The 21,377-nt window shown below is 40.9% G+C and overlaps 1 protein-coding gene across 1 annotated transcript; it reads right to left on the bottom strand.

Annotated features, from left to right (window-relative positions):
• Positions 1-4,579: 4,579 nt before the first annotated feature.
• On the bottom strand, positions 4,580-21,014 carry RGS18 (regulator of G protein signaling 18). Its single transcript, XM_080651130.1, has 5 exons — positions 20,664-21,014; positions 20,028-20,129; positions 18,979-19,040; positions 9,670-9,836; positions 4,580-7,653 (listed from the first exon to the last, which is right to left on the bottom strand). Exons 1-5 carry the CDS (start codon positions 20,780-20,782, stop codon positions 7,396-7,398), a joined length of 708 nt encoding a protein of 235 aa, XP_080507256.1. The 5' UTR covers positions 20,783-21,014; the 3' UTR covers positions 4,580-7,395.
• Positions 21,015-21,377: the final 363 nt, after the last annotated feature.

Raw genomic sequence — 21,377 nt, 5'->3', positions numbered from 1 at the left:
ATTTACTGCACTCCCTGAAATCATGAACCCATCATCAACGATGAGTCTGATGCCTGCTGAAATGAAGGTTAAGATGATGCCTATAAAATGTCGTTTCCTATTTATTTCCAGAACTAATCATTGCAAAAGACAGAGAAATATACTTGATCTGGTGAAGTCACTAAAAATTAAGCCTGTTCTTAAATAGGACACCATGGCAGTATACTTGGATAAGGGAGACTCTATAAATAAGATCATTAAAATGTCTTTTGTTATTAGTAATCTTCTTTTGCATTTGCAAAGTGTACTTCAAGAGGATTAAAGTGCTTTTAAAAATATCTTTGTACGGCTTCACAGTAACTCTTGAACAATGAAACAGACCTCCTCTCGAAAAAACGTCATTGCAAAGGGAATTTTCTCTGTGGAAATAAATGACCTAATATTGAATAAATAGCCTCCGGCAATCTATGGCTACCGTTGTCTGCCTCAAAGTGTACAGTCAGATCCGTGGTCCCATTGAACTTTGCACTGGTCTGAAATCATCAGATGTATTTGATCAATTTTGGGTGTAACATTTTAAAAAGGAGTAGTCGATCCTATTTAATGTATCACCAGTTCCAGTAACCCCAGCGCCTCTTATATGTTCACGACATACAATGGCTGTTCAATAAATATTCAATACCCGAAATAATATCAGGTGGTGCCTGTATAAATGCCATCCAAGTTCTACAGATAAAGGAGGGAGTTTTTACTGATGCGTAGCAAACTCCCACAAGCTTAGCAGTAGATCTGGTATCTAGGCAGGGCTCCCCTGGGTTCTCCACTCAGGTCTCTGTAGGCTGAAACCGAGGCACTGGCCAGGGTTGTGTAGGCCTGGGAGTGACCATGCCCTCACAGGCTCAGGTGACACCCACATTCAAGGCTAGGTGGTTGTGCAAGACCTGTGCACGGGGGAGTGAGAACCTTGAGGGACTATCTTAGACTTCTTCCAACCGCAGTGAATAAGTGTACGCACGCGCGCGCACACACACACACACACACACACACACACACACACACACACAGGCAAAGTCCAGGAAAGCCCTCATTTAAATATCATTACTGCTCCTTCATTGTTCTCTCCTTGCAGGAATAGGGATAGGAAAGAGGACTGCCATTTCCTTTCTGCCTGTGGATCAGCTGTTTCATGGGATAATAGCGAACATGTAGAGAGGATTGTGTATAGTGCCAGCTATGCATCTCAGCGCTTTAGATGCACTAGCTCATTGCCTCCTCCAGAAACTGGGTGAGGAGGTAACATTACTGTTATCGTTTTATAGTCGAAAAAAGAGCCACAAGAAATTAAAAAGTGTCAGAGTCTATACACTGGGAAGTGGCCACATAGAATACTATGCTTAACATGTATTATAGACACAAGACATGGAGTTATTCATTTGGTTGTTAGAGTTATCCTATATTATAAAGATCTAATATGCAAATGGTCGTTATGCCGTGAAGCGTGAAGTGTAACGACCAACCGTGTAATGACCGGGTCATGGATCAGCAGGAGGGTGGGGCAGCGAGCTACAAGCGGGTGGCGGAGAGCTACAGGAGGGAGCAGGGCAGCAAGCTATGAGGGGGGTAAAGGGGACAGGGGGTAAGGGGTAGGGGGAGCTACAGGATGGCGGGCAGTGGGCGGAGAGCTACTGGAGGGTGGCAGCGAGCTACTGGCGAGCTACTGGCTCATGGATTCGTGCGCAGGGCTACTATTTAGAAAATAAGAGAGTATAAAAAACACCAAAGAGGGCACGGATACATACTGGTGCTTCCCTGGCTCTGTTGCTGTTTATGTTAGTGTCACCCCAGAGGAGGGCAAAGCTGAACTGGGAATGAACTTCTAATTCCAAGTGACTTCTGTTCAGTCCTGCTTGGTGATACGCCATCCAGCTTCTCAGTATATTGACCAAGAAAACCCCGGGGGTGGAGGGGATCAAATCTTAAAATGACCATGAACACTTCAACAGAAGCAAACCCCACTGGGTAAGATCTCCATTCTACAATATTTAAGATAGAAGATAGTGAAGGCAAAACGTTTGACGCACGTTTTATTTAGTGGCATAAACTGACTGGAATCCATGGGAAAGAAGATAACAAAAATGTAGCAAATGCGCTCTCTCTCTCTCTCTCTCTCTCTCTCTCTCTCTCTCTCGGCCTGATTTTGGTGCTTCCAGAGGAATGGAGGCCATCTCTCCAGGTGCCAAGGGCTAACAGTGAGGATGCCACAGTATTGTGCCTGTTCCCTATCTCTTAGCAGCATGTCCCCTCCCGCCCCCCCCCCCCCCCCGAACTGATTGTCCCCACAGCACACTTGTTTTCATCTAGGGCAGAGACTACAAAGCCTGATGAATAGCTAGGAATCCGGACTCTATGTCAGGGTTGCTGGAGCCAGGAGGTGGCCCTGGAAGGATGGGGAGCAGGCGGGCCCTCCTACAGGAAGTAACCTGGAGGAGGTGGTGTGAGCCATGCAGTGTGCTTTCTTTTAGGTGTCCTAGCAAGTCCGACGCGCAGAGAAACAAAGTCATGCCTCCGAATCAGTATTTTGTAGGATCCTTTATAAAATGTCAAGAAATTCTGGAGCCCAGTAGAGTTCCAGAAAATCAGACTCCTTTATCAAGAAATATTGAGGATTGTGAGTTATTCTTATTTGAAGGGAATAGAGTAGGAATCACTCGAGTGACCCAGAGAGAGACTGTCATTCTATGACACTCTTCTTATTAAAATAATTTAAAATAAACAGGTCAGCCCAGCTGGCATGGCTCAGAGGTTGAGCATTGACCCATGAACTAGGAGGTCAAGGTTTGATTCCCGGTCATGGCACATGCCTGGGTTGGGGCTCGATCCTCAGTAGGGGCATGCAGGAGGCGGCCAATCAATGATTCTCTCTCATCATTGATGTTTCTCCCTTGCTCCTTTCTCCTTCCTCTCTGAAAGCAAGAAAAATATATTAAAAAGATAAACAGATCAATGGGTGTCTGCCACACTATTGTGAATAAGAATGCAATTTCAGTCCTGTTCAGATAAATAAATGTGGGACATAGCCAATAGAGCAGAGAGTGTTGGTTGCCATGATTAAAAAAAAATTGAGCTACAAAGAGATAATCAGCATAAATATCAAATTGACATGAATGACAGGACCTGATTGGTGGACCTGCATAGGGAATTCGGCTAGTGGAGGACAAAGGTAGCATTGCTGAGCATTTTCTGAAGCCAGTGCACTGGTGAAGGAGGCCTCACAAAGGACTGCGGATTCTGGAATTTATTCTTCTCCAAGACTGTCTCTCGCTGTCTCTCGCTTGGAGAATACAGCAGTTGACATCATCAGAAAAAGTTTGTTGTAATTGTTGAACCATTTCCTATAATTGCTTTCTTAGCCCTGAGGTTGGTTTTTAAAGCTGGAATGATGAATTTTTCAGACTATATTATTTTCATATTCCTTGTGCGTACCTCATGCAAATTGACTTTCTTATAGCCTCTCACTGACCTTTCCCTCATTGAGCGAAATTAAATTGTACAGTGAGCCTGTTTAGGAGGTGTCTCTGTGGGGAAAATGGCTCTTCTACACGGTTCAGGTTTAAGAGAAGCCTTTAGCATTGCAAGTCACCAACCCCATTACATAATGAAATAAAAACCTAGGTAATCGGTAAAAAAAATTAAATCATTTTGTTTGTGAACAGAAAATACACAACCTGCCGTTTTGTTTAAATTAAATGAAAATATTTTGTTTGCTCAGAATGAAAAGGAAATAGCAAGGTTGAAAATGTTAGCATTCCGCAGGAAAAAGGAAAGTGCCTGCAACAATTCACTCTTAATATTTTCAGGATTCAAGGGTCCTTTTTATACCATATGCTGGCATATTTGACATTTTCCCCTGGCCCCTGGCTGCTTGAAATTGGGAGACACATATTGAGAGAAAGATATTCTGATTCTGTAAATAATCTGAATATCCTCAGTGTATGCTTCCAAAACATATTCATAGCCTAAGAAACAAACAAAACCAGTCACAAAAAAGATAAATTTTTTGGCGTGTAGTCCCAAATAATAAACTACTTTCTATTTTATCTGAGAGTGTTGTAGGGTAGTTTTATACCTGGCGATTTCTGAGGAAAATAAAACTGCAGGTTGTGTATTTTCTGTTCACGGAATCTCAGCTGCCTCCTAAAATTTGCTGTAACCTTCTGAGCACGGTGGCACCGATGCCTCGCATACTAAAGAAGAAAAACTTTGGTCTTCCCTGTGCCATTTATTTTAAATTCACACAGCATCTTATTTTCAAAACTCTGAAATCATATTACATGGATTTGACTTCCTTTATCCAAAGATCCTGATTCAATTTTCATATGAAAGTGTTCCTGAATGTAATGGTATGCATGGGATCAAAAATAGAAGTATGGGTGTTTATTTTTGCACCCAGAAACAGTTTTGTGTGTAAGCCAGGTTTAAAGGGAACGCACCTACAAAGTGAGAGTTTATAGAATAATCTCCATAAACTACTACCTAGTTCAGGAAGCCGAGAGTCTGAGAGAGAAAATAACCCATCTGTAAAATAACTCGAGACTCGATTGATATTTTAGAAATTTTAATTTTAAAAGATGTAGAAAAAAGAATAGCATACGAAGTAGTAAAATTGTCAAGCTTGTTGACTTCGGGGCTTGTAAAATAAAAACAAACAGATTCCGTAATCATTTAATGAAGTCTATAACTCAGTTACATACAACATATTAATATATGTACACAATTCTTTCTTAATTCTCTGGTTCTCCCCCTGCCATACACACCACCATACCTCCACTCCCTATTTCTGTCAGAGCCTACACATTTCTTTCTATGTGATTCATCGTTTTGGTATGATTTTTAATGCTATGTTGTGTAGCATAATTAGAAATTTTTAGAAGGTTATATTCATAAAAAACTTGCAAATTTATCATTGTGGTGTTACATTTGATATCTGAATCCTTTTTCCCCCCTTCTCATTGAAGTCAAGTTTGGTCTGAATCATCACTTACACTTGGAAGAGACCTGAGCAAACACCCCAGTTTATGTCTTGGCCAAAGACTCAGCCTTAAAACATAGGAGACAAAAATTAACCTCTATAATCAATTTCAGTTTTCACTTTTTATAATATTAATTTTAACCAGTCAGTCATTCCTGCATTTATTTTTATAGATATATTAGTCTCTTGGAAGCAATTAGAAAGTATTAAAATGAATCAGTAGGGGTTTTTATAAAACAAAAGAGTAAATCTACAGCTCCAATTAAGTCTTTTAAAAATCATCCAACTAAATATCTAAAAATTAAGGTAGCTTCTATTTAAAAATGAATTTTAAGAGATCAACTCATTTAATATGTAATGCATATCTTCAGTATAAAAGCCAGCTAGAATTATCTATACTTAGTATTTTTAATATTGAGTATTTATCAAATGTACAATTTTAATATAAAACTAATTAAGTATCTCAGTCATTAAAAAAATCTGGAAGCCTGGAACTGTGTACATATATATGTGTGCATATATGACTACAATTTAAACTCATTTAGAAATTATGGCTAACACATTTAGATACTATACCAGTAAGAATACATTTTTTCCCCACAAAATAAAATGATCTGAACTTTCATTGCTTCAAATATTACATTCAATTAAATTGTAGTATCTTTAGCATTTTATATATAAAGTAAAATTAAAACAATTGATTCTAAAATATAGCTTGTATTTCTTTCAATAATGATGGATATGCATGTGTATATTCACTACACATATTTATAACACCAGCAAAATTACACTTGAAAGAAAGAATCTAGTTTCATGTTGAGTTCTGATTTAAGGTTTAATTTCCAGTAAAACAAGCAAGATGACTTTTTTGACAGGGTGGTGTATTTGATATACTCACCTGATACTGTATTTTATAAGAGAATCCTGATACTTAGTAGGCGCTAATCAATTACTCTGCTGTGATAACTATGGAACGCCACCTTTAGAGATGTATTTTCTGACTCAGGCATTCTCTGGAGGCCCCTATCTACTTCAGAGGTTCTGTGTGAAAAATTGAAAATGAAGATACCTTTTCCTTCTTTAAGACAGACACTGATGTTGCTGGAACATATGAAATAACATTTTCAGTATTCAGGGATTAAAAAATAATTATTTTCACATGATTTTTTTAGAACACAATATTTAGTTATTTTATTTTTATTTCTCTCCAATTACTTTTTATCTGTTATTTGTAATCCTAATTTTTAAATCAAAATCCTCTGCAAAGTATAAATATTGTCTGTTTATATTACCTGCAACATCTGCCTAAGGATTTCCCTTTATGAGGGATAAATAGTATGCTGTGGCAGAGCAATTATACTTAGTAGACTGAAGAATAATTATAATTTTTATTTATCTCTTAAAAATCAAGCTGTTGCTATAGATATATTTATGTGTAGGTGCAACACCCTGAAAACTTCTTTTACCTAAAATTCATGGCAAAATAGCCACCTGGAGAAGAAGAAAAACAAAAAAAATAGAAAAGAGGAAAACGTGTCCTAAACTGGCTAAAAAAAGTAAATAACAGACTCAATTGTAAAGTTCTTGTTGCCTTCATAATCGTGTGATTTTTTAAAGTGAATGTGTTTATTATATTTCACAATAGATGGGCTTAGGAATTATATCTATATATATAAAAGCCTAAGCGACTGGCTGACCAGCTGACCAGCCGACCAGCTGACTGGCTGGTAGCTATAACGTGCAATGACCACCAGGGGGCAGACTCTCTGACTGGTAGCTATGATGCACACTGACCACGCAGGAGCTGCTGAGCTGCAGTGATTTGGCAGCTGCAGTTCTCAAATCTGGAGCCCGATTCTGGGGTGCGTCACCTGAGAACTGCCCTCTTGCAATCCGGGACCCCTCGGGGGATGTCGGAGAGCCAATTTCGGCCCTATCCCCTAGGCCAGGCTGAGGGACCCCACTGGTGCACGAATCTGTGCACCAGGCCTCTAGTAGATAAATAAAACTTTATGGGTTGAATCTTGATCTTTTAATGAATTTACTTTATCGTTTCAGGTGTCATATATATTATTTTTTGGTTGATATTCATTTATCAGTGTCTGTTCACATCTACTTTTCTGATTATGTACGAAATGAAGTCAAATGGAAGGTGTGACTGAATATACTGGCAGATACAGTATGTATTGTTAGAATAAAAGTTTTCATTTACATTCTTAAAATCCTCTTACAGACATTTTATTTAAATGATGCACCCAGTTGTTCACATAGACTCTCGATTCCAATAATTACAGGCTATTGTTGTTCCTTGTGATTAAGCCCCTATAAGCTATGTCTTAGGGGCAGATGTACAATCTCACCCCCAAAATAAGCAAAATTAATTTTCTTTAAAACCAAATGGCAACATCCGACTTCACATCCTGGAATTCGTTGTAGGTGAAGGAACGTGACCGCCTTCTCAGGTTGGTGGGTCTCTGAGGTCTTCCTTCTATCAAGTCTGAATAGATGTCAGATTTCAGAAACCGCGTGTAACTGTCTTGTTCCATCAGCTGATACACTCTGCTCTGAGCAGCATCAAAACTGTGCAGGGTGGGCTGCGTGATGCTCTTCATGATGAGTTCTTTGGTGTGAAAATCAAGGTTAACCTGGATCGTAATTTCACAAAAGGGTAGTTAGGGTCAATCGATGGAAGTAAACACCTTTGAGAAACAGTACAAGACTATTCAATGTTGGAGTGGGCATGTGCTTGGGTGCTTGGGTGCTCAGCCTGTCATGGGTCTAGGGGTTCGGTGATTGACCCTTGGGTGACATCCCATGTGGCTCTTGTCTCCCAATGCTGCTGGTCCTTCCCCCTCGCTTCTAATTTAGAATAATGGGATGTTGTAATAGCAAGCACCATAGAAGTCATTAGGTCCCACTCATTTTCAATCATTAATAACACAATGTTCAGTGACGGCCAGCCGGGAGTTTAGAGCCTATTTGGGATTTCAAAGTGGGGCTTTTGTTTTGTCCCAGCACTTGTTTTCATCCTATTATGATGCTTTCCTACAAGCACATGTGTGCTGAAAACGACTACATGTATATTTAAAACATGTAAATCACTGAATGCTTTTTATCAAAGCGCCGCTGATGGTTCTGATGGGGTGAGTTTTCAGGGGTGTCTTTTCTTTTCCCTCCTGGGTAACACCTTACACCTAGCTGCCTTTATTTGGTCTGTGTATAAGGTTGGCCCTGGGAAAATCAGAATCATACATTGAATCACAGAACAGAATGAAACATACTGAAGCAAGGAGAGCAATCATTATTTTTAGTGTGCACCAATATCCACATAGACAAGGTCACCTCATGGACCATACAAATTTGTAGACAAGTAGAATTCTTAGCAGTGTAGACTACTAGATCTACCCTTTCAGCGAAGAAATACTATTTATTGAACACATAATAAAAACATAGAAATTCTACTGAGTTCATATTTGAGGATAAGTAATATTTGCCACTATTAGCAGTTGTGTCACACAATTATCTCACACTGAGCTTTCAAAGACAATCACAATTGTGTTGTCACTTGAACCATTGCCAAATTAATTTTCCCTCATCTATTACGATTATTCCTCATGAGGAGGAATAATCATTTCGGGGCAAATAAAAGTTTGTATAGGTAGATGAGCTAAAGTGGTGCATGATACCAACTTCTTGATTTCTCGTGCCTTCATCTTTTGTTTCTATGAGAGTTTGCTTATGCTAAGGCAAGCATGTCAAACTCACAGCCCGTGGGCCACATGTGGCCCACAATGAATAAATTTTGCAACCCAGCCAATATAACCGTATGTAAGAAACATTTTAATAAAAATTTTGTAACTTAATTTTTACAATATCCTGTTATACATAATTATTAATAACGATCTACAGTGTTCGCTAATGACTGATTACTATAATCCTGTTGCATTCATTTTCCTTATGCGCCTTATGCACAGGTGCACCATTTCTCTCCACTAATACCAGCAGCGCATATTTTAGCAGCCGATTGCCACGTCATTAGTCTTGTACTGACTTGTTTGGTGTGCGCAACAGGAAATATTTCGCTTTCGGAGAACAAGAAAAATAGGTTTACTTGCGTTATACTTGTTAATTTGTGCAGTTATTCAGTGTCTGGTAAGTTAATGTTCAAGAAAAAATTAATTTTTATTAAATTGTTCTATTATTTTATGTTAACGATTACTCATTTATTTCATCCCTTTGTATTCAGCATGTCTTTATCAAAATAAACCTACATTTCTATGAAAATGGAAGCTTTATCTTTTTTGCAGTCCACATACACTTAAACCTTGTTTATTTGGCCCGTGTTAGCCTTTGAGTTTGACATGCTTGTGCTAAGGTGATGAATATGAATAAGTGATTGAATCTCAATGCTGCAAGTAATTGTGTTCACTCTTAGTCTAGAATCAAAATAACCCCGAGGAGTGACTTTGATTATACCTTTTCTTCTGTGACAATGTCTTACAACACGTTCTGTTTGAGTGGAGAAATCTAAAAAGACCCATTCTGCTTCAACAAAACCCTGGCCTTTCTGGTGGAATGTATGGGGGGAGGTACCAATTTGATGACGGCAGATTCTCTCCCAAAATTTTCAAACAGTTGTACATTTTTCCAGTTATGTTTACCTCTTGTGGGGCATCATTCTGGATAAATTTCTCATATATTGCTTTTGCTTTAAAGATCATTTGTTGAGGGTCCTTGCTTTTCTTGAAGTCTTCGCAGGCCATCCAGAATTCAATGTTTTCCTCGCTGAATTCGGTTTTAAGAAATTGGGTAAAAGTCTCCAGTCCATCTACCAAGAAAGGAAGTGACATATTTTAACTATAAAATATTAATGCGGAGAAAATGCACTGCCTGATATTAAAGTATAGCCAGAAATACAAACAGAACAGCTGGCTCTTCTCAAAGGCAGCACAGCAACCCACATCTTGAACAGTATCCATGAGGGACCTCATAGAAATTAGCTATAATCTTTACAACTATGAAAAGGAGATACCATTCCTGTTGAAATGAGGCTGGGCTCGTACTTAGACCTGAGTAAGAGTGACCCCCCATTCTGGAACTGGCTTAGGGTCTGTTTCAATCATGCCTCTTCCCAGGTTAGCATGTGTGTGTCTATGTGTTACTCTATAGAGCCAAGAAGCCATTCCACCAGGACCCCTCCCTCCTTCTAGACCATACTATGGTACCCAGGACTCTGGATCTCCCTGTTTAAAACTCTTTCCAGGGTTTGTCTGCTCAACTCATTTTCACTTACATTCATTTCTTTTAATTAATTATTGATTTTTTTTTTTTTTTTTGGAGAGAGAGAGACATCAAGTTGTTGTCGCACTTATTTATGCATTCATTGGTTGATTCTTGTATGTGGCCTGACCAAAGACTGAACCCACAGCCTTGGCGTATCCACTTATCGGGACGATACTTAACCAACCGAGCTACCCAGCCAAGGCTATATTCATTTCTTAGGTTCACTACCCTCTAGGACTATTTCTCATGGTCAGTGATTATTTGTAACATAAACAGTTCAATACAGGACGAAGCAAGAAGAATAAATCTCTTTTGTAGAATTGTGGCAGTAACTAAGGGTTTTGCATTGATAACACGTGGAGAGGTTTTGAGGGCTAAGGGTTGTTTATACTCCTTTCTGCATTGAATTTTTACAACGATGCCTGGAATATACCCCATGCTCATTGTCATTGACGAGGAAACTGCGTTTCAGATATGTCCAGTTGCTCCGGGTCTTACTTTTCCAGCAAACAAAGAACGTTAGAAATGGATCTTGCTCTGGAAGGCAGCGCTTTTGGTGGTTGGCACAGTGACAGCCCTCCAAAGGGCTGATCCGCAGAACCTGTGAATGTGACCGCACAGGGGAACGGGCTTTGCTGCTGGGATCGGGGCGAAGGAGCTCGAGAAGGGAGAGCACGTGGGAGATCCAGGTGGATCCGCTCTGATCACAGGGTCTTTAAAAGCAGAAGTTGTCAGAAGAGTGGGTCAGAGAGAGGCAACGTGGGAAGGGCCGCTGCTGACCGTAGAGGTAGAAGACGGTCATGAGCCAGGGGGTGCGGTGGGTTCTGGAAGGGGGAAGTGGCCCTCGGTTTAGAGCCAGCAGGAGAATGGAGAGCTTCATCCAAATCCTCAAAAAATGGAATTCTGGCCCAAACCCAAATCACTCCGAAAGGGATTCTCCCCTAGACCCTCCAAAAAGGACACGGCCTGTTGACACCTTGATTTCTTTTCAGTGAGGCCCAGAGTGCACTTCTGACCTACAGAACGGTAATATAATAAATTTGCCCTTTTTAAGTCACTCCAGTTGTGATAAATTGTAACAGCAGCCACAGAAAACGAATACAGTCCTCGAGCTGTGCTTTCCACATCCCCATTTCTTTCTCCTGCATATAGAACTTGCCCTCTTGTTATGAAGCCTTTTTTTTTTTTTTTCCAATGTTGTGGGCAATCTTTTGAATATATGAGAGATCCAGGAAGGTCATGTTTGAGAAACCAGTAGTTAGAAGTGATGTGACGACCTCTAGGCATCGCCTAAGTCTCAGGTATGCTATGGTTCCAACCCCCACCACAATGAGAGCCACCTGAGTGTTTTCACTGGCAGAGGGAGATCCTGCCATTTCTCTTCCCAGTAAATTGGCCCAGAGCACCAGCTGATGGTGATTAAATGCTGGCGAAGGGACTAGGAAAACAAGCAACATCGGCTCAACAAGACTTGGAGAAGACGTGGTGCGTCTGGGCCGCGACTCAGGACTTGTCTCCGTCATCAGATGCCTGTGGTGTGGTCATTCTTGGCCCTACGCGACTGTCTGCTGGAGGCCACAGTGCTCTGCGCTCCCTGTCGAATGGACACATTCTGATCTCGGAGCAGAAGCCGGAGTGGTCAGCGTGAGTGATGATTAGCTCGTTCTTGTTTCTCCAGCTTAGAGCTGCATCTTCAAGATGAATTTTAAGCTAAGTCTGGTGCTTTTGCTCAGAAGGTAGCAGGAAACAGGAGTGGACAAATGATTCTTTGAAGAACTTGTTTTTACTATTATTTTTATATATTTTATTTTTTTTGGCCTTTTTACTTTTCTTTTTTTTTACTTTTCCCATCACCATTTATCCCCTCTATGCCCTCTACCACCTCCCCTGCCCCCCAACACCACACTGTTATCCTTTGAAAACTTTGACGGAGAGATTTCCCCCAAATACTTAGGAATTTATGTACTTGAGGATAAATGACCTAGTTCTGTTTTTAGCATTTTTTAAACCGAAATCTCTGCCAAGATGAACAGTATAGGAGTCAGACGTGTGGGTTTTACTAGGGTTTATTCTCACAGCAAAGTCATGGGATCATTGGTCTTTAGGGTGTTCCTATTTGGTTTCCTTCCCCACAATTCCTTGCACCCTCTATATCCCAGCACCCGAACTTGTGAAAAAAAGCTGGGAGTCACTGCTGTTATGTGAGATGAGGTTCCTTTAACGTTGGAAAGCGATATGGCAGCACCCTCTCCTGGCCCGGAGCCTGGGGCCGGAGACTTCAGGGATGGGTGGAATGAGCATCCTGGGCCACTGGCTGGTAACAGCTTGAAAACTTCTTCCTCTTCTGTTTATGGGACAGGAAAGGTGGTTGTGTTGCACCATCTCTGGTTTTGTTGCTGTCGTTCCCCCCTTCCTCCTCTTTCTATAACGATTCTGGAAGGAAACCAGAGACGAAGGCAAATCAAGCCTTTCAACCCCTAATTCAAAGCTGAGGTAGAATTCGAAAGGTGGGCAACCTCTTGGTCTGTAAACAAAACCACGACCAAAACAACCGGCTGTAGACCCGTGGGTGTGACCACACTGGAGTTCCTTTCGCCATCATAATTTAGCTCCGTGGTCCATTTATAAATTAAGGTGGATTTTACTTACTTTTATCCTTAAGTGATTAAGGAATTGGGTGTTTGTGATGGGTAAGCTTGATTTAGAAATTTTAATTTTGCCGAACACCGGAATCCCTTATCTCGCAGAAGATTGGTAACTAAAAATGGGGAAGAGCAACTGCAAAAGCCACTAGGTGAACAGCATAAGGAGAAGTAGTCCTTTTCTTCCCCAAAAGAGAAGTACTCGCTTCCTTGTAGCATTTCCTCTCAACATCAGTAATAAGTATTTTCAGCCCAGGCGTCCTCAAACTACGGCCCGCGGGCCACATGCGGCCCGCTGAGGACATTTATCTGGCCCGCTGGGTGCCGCTGCCTGTCCTGCTTAGCAGCCGACTCGTCCCAGGCCCGCAGTGCGCATAGGAATTTGTTCATAGTTTTTTTTTTTTAAACTATAGTCCGGCCCTCCAACGGTCTGAGGGACAGTGAACTGCCCCCTGTTTAAAAAGTTTGAGGACCCCTGGTACTCTAACCAGTTCACGTTTTTAAATCAAGGGGGTGCAATGACGTACATCTTTTACTTTTCTTTCTTCATTATCCTCAGAATTAAGCTTAGTAGGACCACAATTCAGGGTGCAAAGAGTCCCAGCAAATAGTCATTAAGTATAAAGGTTAAAAGTACTGGAATTATTCACCGGGAGTAGGGAAAGAGGGTGCACAGGAAAATAGACAGCTGTGTAGCTGTCAGAAGATGCTCTTCTTGATGGGGACCCCTCATAGGAGATACCCTTCTTTTCCTCACCTTCCGTTATCAGCTGTGTGAGAGGGTTAGAGAACCTGTGTGTGATCGAACTGTCTTCCATCTTCAAGGTGTGGGCCTCAAAAACCCTGCGAAACTTCTGAGAAGGTTTCCAGCAATTAAGTTCAAACTCTAACCTGATATCATCTCACAAATACTGTTCTACCTCCATTTCTCATCTATAAAAGGCACTGCCACCTTCCTCTTAATATGGAATCAAATGTGGGGATCTTTTTAATGTTTTTTTTTTAATCTCATATTTCTTTTTTAAAAAATATATGTTTCTTGATTTCAGAGAGGGAGAGAGAGCTAGAAGCATCAATGATGAGAGAGAATAATTGACTGGCTGCCTCCTGCACGCCCCACGTTGGAGACCGAGCCTGCAACCCCGGCATGTGCCTGATTGGGAATCGAACTGGGACCTCCTGGTTCATAGGTTGACGCTGAACCACTGAGCCATGCGGGCTGGGCTCATCTCTTATTTCGTCATCACCTCCCTTGAGGACATAGGCACACATACAGTGAGTCACCGAGTCCATTCATTTTCTTTCCAAGACAGCCCTTACCTTGAGGGTAGCTTTTGTGTTTGTGACAGCCTCAAAGATAGTCCCTATGACATGCACAGAATTCTAGCTCTCCACCCATCAGGTCGCTGTCTAGCAAATGCTTCCCAAGTTGGCGCCCACACCCCGATTCCCCGTGTGGGTGTCACTACTCTGCCCGGGGAAGTGAACTGCTTGCTTTTCCAGTTGCACCAAAACTCCTATTTCTCAGCCCTTTTCCATGCCTTTTTCTCTGCTCAATGTTTCATGTTCTTCTGCCTGTTGAAGTCTTGCACGCATCTATGTAGTCTCTCTTAGAGGTTTCCTGAAGCCTTCATGATACATCGCAAATTCTTTTTATCATTTTAAATGTATTTAGGCAGTTGTTTGCAAAATTATATATATTCAGAAGTAGTATTTTACTTTGAAAGATGTCTTACACAGAAGTATATACATATATGTGCCCAAACCAAACCTATAATACACATGTATGAGTAATGTAATTGGAAGAGATTGATTTGTTAACTTCATATTGATAGTATTGACTTTCATAAAGTCAGTCAGTGAGAAGAATGATGACTAGATTTGAAAATGATAATTATGAATGACGGATATAGTCTGATGTTGGTCTTTCATACTTTTTGTTTTTATTAAGCAACATTTAGAAATTATTAATTATATAAGTAGTTAAGTTATAGATTTTTATGATTCATTTGCAATTTCAGACAAATTTGTCAATAAACAGGAATGGCAAAAAAATGTATTCTAATACCTGTATAGGAACAAATGGGAGAACAGCAGTTAAATTATTGAGGGATTTCAGTAATTTACTAAATGTGTTTGAGCTTATTTAAAAAAATTTAATAAAAATTTTAATAAATTTAGATTTACAGAAGAGTTATGAAGATCGTACAGTTCCCACATAGCCCACATTCAGTTCCCTTCTATTATGAAATGTTGATATATTATTATTTAAAGTCTATTCTTTGTTTAGATTTCCTTGGATTTTTACTGACTGTGTTTTCTTAAATTTTAAAAGAATTAAACTATATCTTAAGAATGGAATTTGAATAAGGTAGTGGAAATACCAAAAAACTCCCTGGATTGTTTGCTTTCTGTGGAATACAGCAAAAACATTCTCTAAGTTAGTCTCATCTGGCCATTAACCATTACCTTAAGCCACCTTTTCTCAAATGTTGTTTCTCAACAGGGAATTACGTCTTGTTAGTTCCCTAAACTCACTGGGTTGGTCACTTCCCCAGGCCTGTGCTGGCTCTCTGCCTGTATGTTCTCTTCTTCTCCTTGTCCACATGGTGACTTTTGATGAATCCCCTAAATCTGGAGTAAGAGTCATCTTTTCCTGTGGCCCCGTTTCTGAAGATGCTAATACCAGTCTCTAGTGGTTTTAGTAGCTGCCGTTTTTGTCAAACTGAGCACTCAAATTTCTATTCTGTTTTGTTCATTTCATGTCCCATTTGACTAAATTGAATAAAATTTCCATTTCCTTTTTATACATGTGACATACAGAATTTGATTTGAGGAGCTTACACATTTAACCAAAGGGAAAGTCTATAAAATTTGATAGATAGATCAAGGTCTTGTGTGTGTGTGTGTGTGTGTGTGTGTGTGTGTGTGTATACACACACCTAAGTATAAGATCTTTCCTTTTTTGCAGGGGGGGGGGAGGAGGGGTGGATAGAGTGAAGTCAGTAGAAATGAGCTGAATTTAACCATTGCCACCAACAGACTTCTGTAGCTGATTATTTTAACATTATAATTTAACATTACAATAAGCTTTCCAATTAAAATAATTGGATTTTTGAGGGCTGATTAAAAGAATACCAGTCGCACAATTGTGGGTGAATTCAGTATAATTTAATTAGCACTTCGATCATGAGCGCCGATAATAGCGTCCAAGTGGGTCACGGCGGGTTTTTTGTTATTTGTGTGTCTCCCCCACCCCACCCCACCCCCCGCCTCCCGAGCTGCGGCTTCACAGCTCTGAGCTCCTCCCACGGGTAAGCGGGAGCAGATGCAGTTTCTCTGTTCGGCTGTGACTACTGGTAAGGAGCGTGATTGGGCTGCCAGGTGAGCGTTGTCTACAGGACTGATTACCCTCGCTAACCCTTTCTTCCCTCTGAACGGGCTGTGAGAGAAGGATGACATTATTAGGTACCGATTTATTAAGTTAAAGGAATAAATCCAGGGTATGCTTTTTTCTCCCACAATGGAAATGTGATCCTGTCCATGTTTGTCCAGTGAGGAGTGAACTGAAAACCAGGAAAAGGTAGTTAAAGTTATTGTTGATATTTCATATTAGCGGTGACATTTACATTTGTGTGGCAGCGAGCAGGCCTGGGTATCGTATATGCCATCTCATTTAGTCCTGACAGAAAACTGGTTCCATTGGAGCTAGAGACAGTGTTATTTCCATTGACCTTGGAGGAAGCTGAAGGTCAGAGTAATTAGGAAGCTTAGCTAAGATGATACAGTCTTTATGTTGCATAAGAGAACCCGAACTCAAAGCTCAAAGGGACTGGAGAACTTCTAGCAGTGAATTCGGTACAGTTGAGCACTTAATATTTACCGGGTGATGTGCTGGCTACAAAGACAACTTCCTTATAAGAAACAGTCAAGTTGCAAACCAAGTGAATTCCCTCCCCCCAACTCTTCCCTTGCTCTGACTGGCTAAGAAGCTAACGGGCTTGGGTGTGCCAAAATATTGGAAATAATAGGATTTCTTTGAAAGCAAATTTGGGGGGCATGGATTATGGGGGAACATTTTACCCAGATTGTAATTCCTCTTGAGAACTGATCAATTTAGTGGCATCGGAATTAGTGAGGATGGGCGAGGTTCCACATCTATTTGGCAAGAATCTTAACGGAATGATTGGATATGGGAAATGAAGTCAAGTCATTGAGGACAGCTGTTTACCTTACTCTTCTCCAAAGGTATATTCTGTCAGCATGACTGTCTTCTCTTACCACTGCCCTCCATCTTTATTGATTACATCCTTGTCTACATTTTAGTCTTGATTTCGCTACCTATTTTTTAAATTTTATTTCTTGAGTCAATATTACAGAATCTGCTTTCCCTGGAAGAGGGAACATTTTCAGACAGAGTCTGCAGAAATGGGATTCTTAGGTAACTAAATTCAGGGGAACATGAATTGGTCACCAAAGCCTTACAGGCGGCTAGACAATTGAGGAGGAGAAAACACACAGAAAATGAAAACAAACAAGCGAAAGTCTGGGTTTCCTCCAAAGGAATGCACACTGGATTCTGCCCTCCCCACTGCCCCAGCGATGGGCACCCCTCCTTCCAGGAGGCACCCTGGAATGTGAGCCCTCTAGCAGGGTTGTGAACAGCCTGGTTAGCCATTCACCTGGGAATGGCTGCGTAACATTTGGTTTCTAAGAACGAGGTGAGGAGCAGAAATACGTTGAGATGCTGATGAGAGCTGCGGGCCTGAGGAAGTGCGTGGCTGTTTGGTGATGACAAAGCAGACGCTGCCTGGTTCAGTTGAACAAGGAGCCTGTGGTTGCCCCGCCCCATAGCCACTCACGTCAGCCTGTCAGCTTTGCCACCTGAGATACATCCTGGGCTGAATGAAGACTAAAGAAGCTCCCTCACCTGCTGCCTTTGTAAATGGACCCTAAGCCTGGCCTCTGCCCCCTGCTTTCTCATAGGGTAGGACAAACGGGGCTCCAAGTCAGTCCTAACCTCCCATCGCAGCTGCAAAGCTCCACCTGCACAGACCACTTCTAGACAATTCCGCTTTAAAAACACATGATTGATTACTTGAGAACATCAAGCAAAGTGAAATAAGTCAGACAAAGCTGAGGACCATGTGATTTCACTCGTATGTGGGACATTAAACAGACTTATGAACACAAGCAGCGTGGTGGCTGCCAGAGGGAAGGGGGTGGGGGTGGGGAAGGGGGTCCTAATATCCGGTGACAGGAGAAGATTTGACACGGTGCAACATACAGGTCTTGTAACATAGAAACCACACATGAAACCTATATGTTCAGGTTGATCAATGTCACCCCAATCAATTTAATAAATAAAATAAAAATAAAATAAAAACACATGATTGATAGGCAGAGTAAAGTATTTATAAAAGTAAGAAACTAGTTTCATGAGGGTTTCCTGAATGTCCATCGAAAGCATTGCTTTAAATTTTAGCTCACTTAACAATAAAAATAGCACGGATAACCTGGGATTTAATAAAACCAAGGGTTGCATTTAAAATTTAAAAAAAGAATAGATTTGAAACTATTAACCACAGCACAAGGAGATATTTCAACCACAATAAGTAATTGTTAATAAAATGAGATTGTTTTCTGTTAGTTGACTATTATTTAGTTACTAGAGGCCTGGTGCATGAAAGTCGTGCATGAGTAGGGTTTCTAGGCCTGGCTGGTGATCAGGGCCCTCTGGCTACAGGCCAGGGCCTTCCTTCCCCAGCTGCTGGCTGCTGGCCAACGCCTTCCTTCATTCTGCGCTGCCCCCTGGTGGTCAGCACATGTCATAGCGAGTGATCATCTCCCAGTTGAACTCCCGTGGGGACAATTTGCATATTAGGCTTTTATATATAGAGATTTCTGTCGATCAGAAACTCAGATTGCTACAAATTACCCACCAGACTCAATTTTTATGACGGCCTCTGCTGTATAGATAGTTCCATGCACATGTAGGATACTTTTTCGTGAAGGAATAAAGTAGTTGGGAAAAATACCACTAACCTTTATGGTAAAGCAGTTTATCAAATGATTCACCCCATTGTATTGCTTCTTCCGGGCAGACTCTGTTCAAGACACAACATGTTTTGTAAGGAGCGTGCAGCAAGTCTGCCTAGCGTCTGCGCTACAGACGCTGTGAGGCTGCTCTCCCCACCAGACTCCCTGGGCTCCTGTTGGCCTATTACACAACGAAATCTGCATTCACCGTGGCAGCTTCAAAAACGCCGCTCAACTTCTCACTTTTGTCTTTGATTATCTTCTAAGGAAAAACTAAGCATGTGTTAGGTTAAAAACCGAGGGGGAATATTCAGATTTTTCTTAATTCAGCAAATAGAAGGACCTAAACTGATAGCATCTTTCATTTTTTGTAAACTGCAATTTCCTTGAAACTCTTACCACAATATGCAGTTGTTTGTTTTTTTTTTAAACAGATACAGGAAGTTTGACTAATGAATTTTTAAAGGGATAAGAAATAGAAAATGTTTTATTTTAGCAATGCTAGTCATTTAGGGAGTTGAGTATATTTGTCCTGGACCTTTTATTGGTCATATTTCATGTTTGGAAGAATTTATACAAGTATATAAGGCTGTCCCATTTTCTGTTTGAATTAAAGAAATGGCTAAAACTTACAAAATACTCCTTTTTGTAACTTACTTGCTGTCATATCTAGAACATTTTCAAACCACTGAGGAAAGATGTGGCTAGGTCTTCTCTATGACTGTACATTGTGAAAACTCTTAATGAGTATTCCATCAGTTTACAAGGAGTAAAATATATCATTTAAAATGGACAGCTCTATCATTTTAAAAGAGAGCACTTAAATTTTTATTAGATCATGTAATTCAAGCTATGAAAGTGGTTACATTTTATAGAATATTCCTTGTTTTTCTGAAATGAGATCTCTAACCTTCCTATATTCTTGTGCAATTTTCAAATAAGATGGAAATTTCCAACTTCCTCTTTCTTAGACCCCTCATGACAGAATCAGCAAAATTTCTCCCCCCCACCACCCACCCCCCCCCCCCCCGCCCAGGTAATGAAACCTTATTCACCTGGTTACTCTGGTCAAGTGTGCAGACCTCCTGGCCTGCGGCTCCTCATGGAACTCGGATTTCTGCAGGAGAAGGCTTAGCCGGTTCCTTTTCTCCTTCGCTCTGTCATGAAGGATTAATTAGTGTCAGGAAAATTTGGGTCATAGACTCTGTCCTTGTGACCCACAGGTTTAGAATGACCTGATCACCTGTCTCAACCACCTCCCACACTCATCTGGTTTTCTTAAAGGACTTCACTTAAATACTACGGGAAGGTTAGGGTAGCATATGTGAAATATACTTGTTTTTCCCTCTGTGACTGCAAAGTATTTAAGATTTTATTTCAATAAAGATTGTTGCTAGTCTGGGTGGTTAAAATTGGTTGCCTCCTGTTTTTTAAAAAAATGAAAATACGCGAGGGGTTAATGGGAGAAAAAAGGGAACATATGCAATACTTTCATCATAAAGATTTAAAAAATTTTTTAAGAAATGAAATCACTGGATTTAACAGTTTGCTTCTAATAAACACTGTTTTTTTCAATTGGAGCAGTACAATCAATATATTTTCAATTGGATATTTTCAAAACAAGGGCTAGCAAATATCCTTCAATAATGTTTTTACAAGTATAAGGCAGGTGTTAGAAATTCTGATTTTACCTGATTTTGGCTTCTTTGCTGGCTTCTTCTTTTGCTGACCCATGCATTAACTTGAAAAAAGTTTTTTCCTTTGATTCGCACATATTCCGTTGAGAAAAGAAAAGCAACGACGCTTCCATCTTCTCTCTAGAAGGAAGAGAGGTCTAGTCCATTCCATCCTTCGCTTGTCAATGCGATTCCGTAGTCACACATGGTGGAAGGAAGAGTTAGCTCAACTCCGCAGGCACCGCTCACAGTGGGAAAGAAAACGAGCCGAGGGGCTGGGCGTCTGCCTCCTCAGCGGCAGGAACACGCAGAACTGAGGAACCCAAGTGCAGCTCGGGCCCCAGCTGTTTAGGGAAATGATACTACAAACTTGCAAAGCGCCTCTTGGTCTCTGAGATAAAGACTGGCTTCACCGCAGCCCAACTTCCCTTTCTGGTTTGTGCAACCAGCCGATGCCTGAATAGACCCGACGCCCCCGTCCTTCCCCACGTGGACTTTGGGAAAAGACCTCTAACGTGTGGAGTGTGTGTTCAGACGTGTTGCGGCCAAGTTCCATGCCACACCTAGACATGACGACAGTTTGTGTGTTCGCTCATTTTATGTCCTTGTCAAAAAGAAATGGCAGCTCCCGTTGGTTCAGCCTTCACCTCGGTAACTCTTCCCTGAAACCCAGATGGATAGCTGAGAAATTCTGATCTGGCCCATAACTCCGATGTCATGGGAAAGGAA

This window comes from Plecotus auritus (assembly GCF_963455305.1).
Source record: "Plecotus auritus genome assembly, chromosome: 14".
In the NCBI taxonomy this organism is placed as follows: Eukaryota; Metazoa; Chordata; class Mammalia; order Chiroptera; family Vespertilionidae; genus Plecotus; species Plecotus auritus.
Note: the sequence above shows the minus strand (reverse complement) of the source record. Positions and strands in the feature narration are given on the sequence as shown.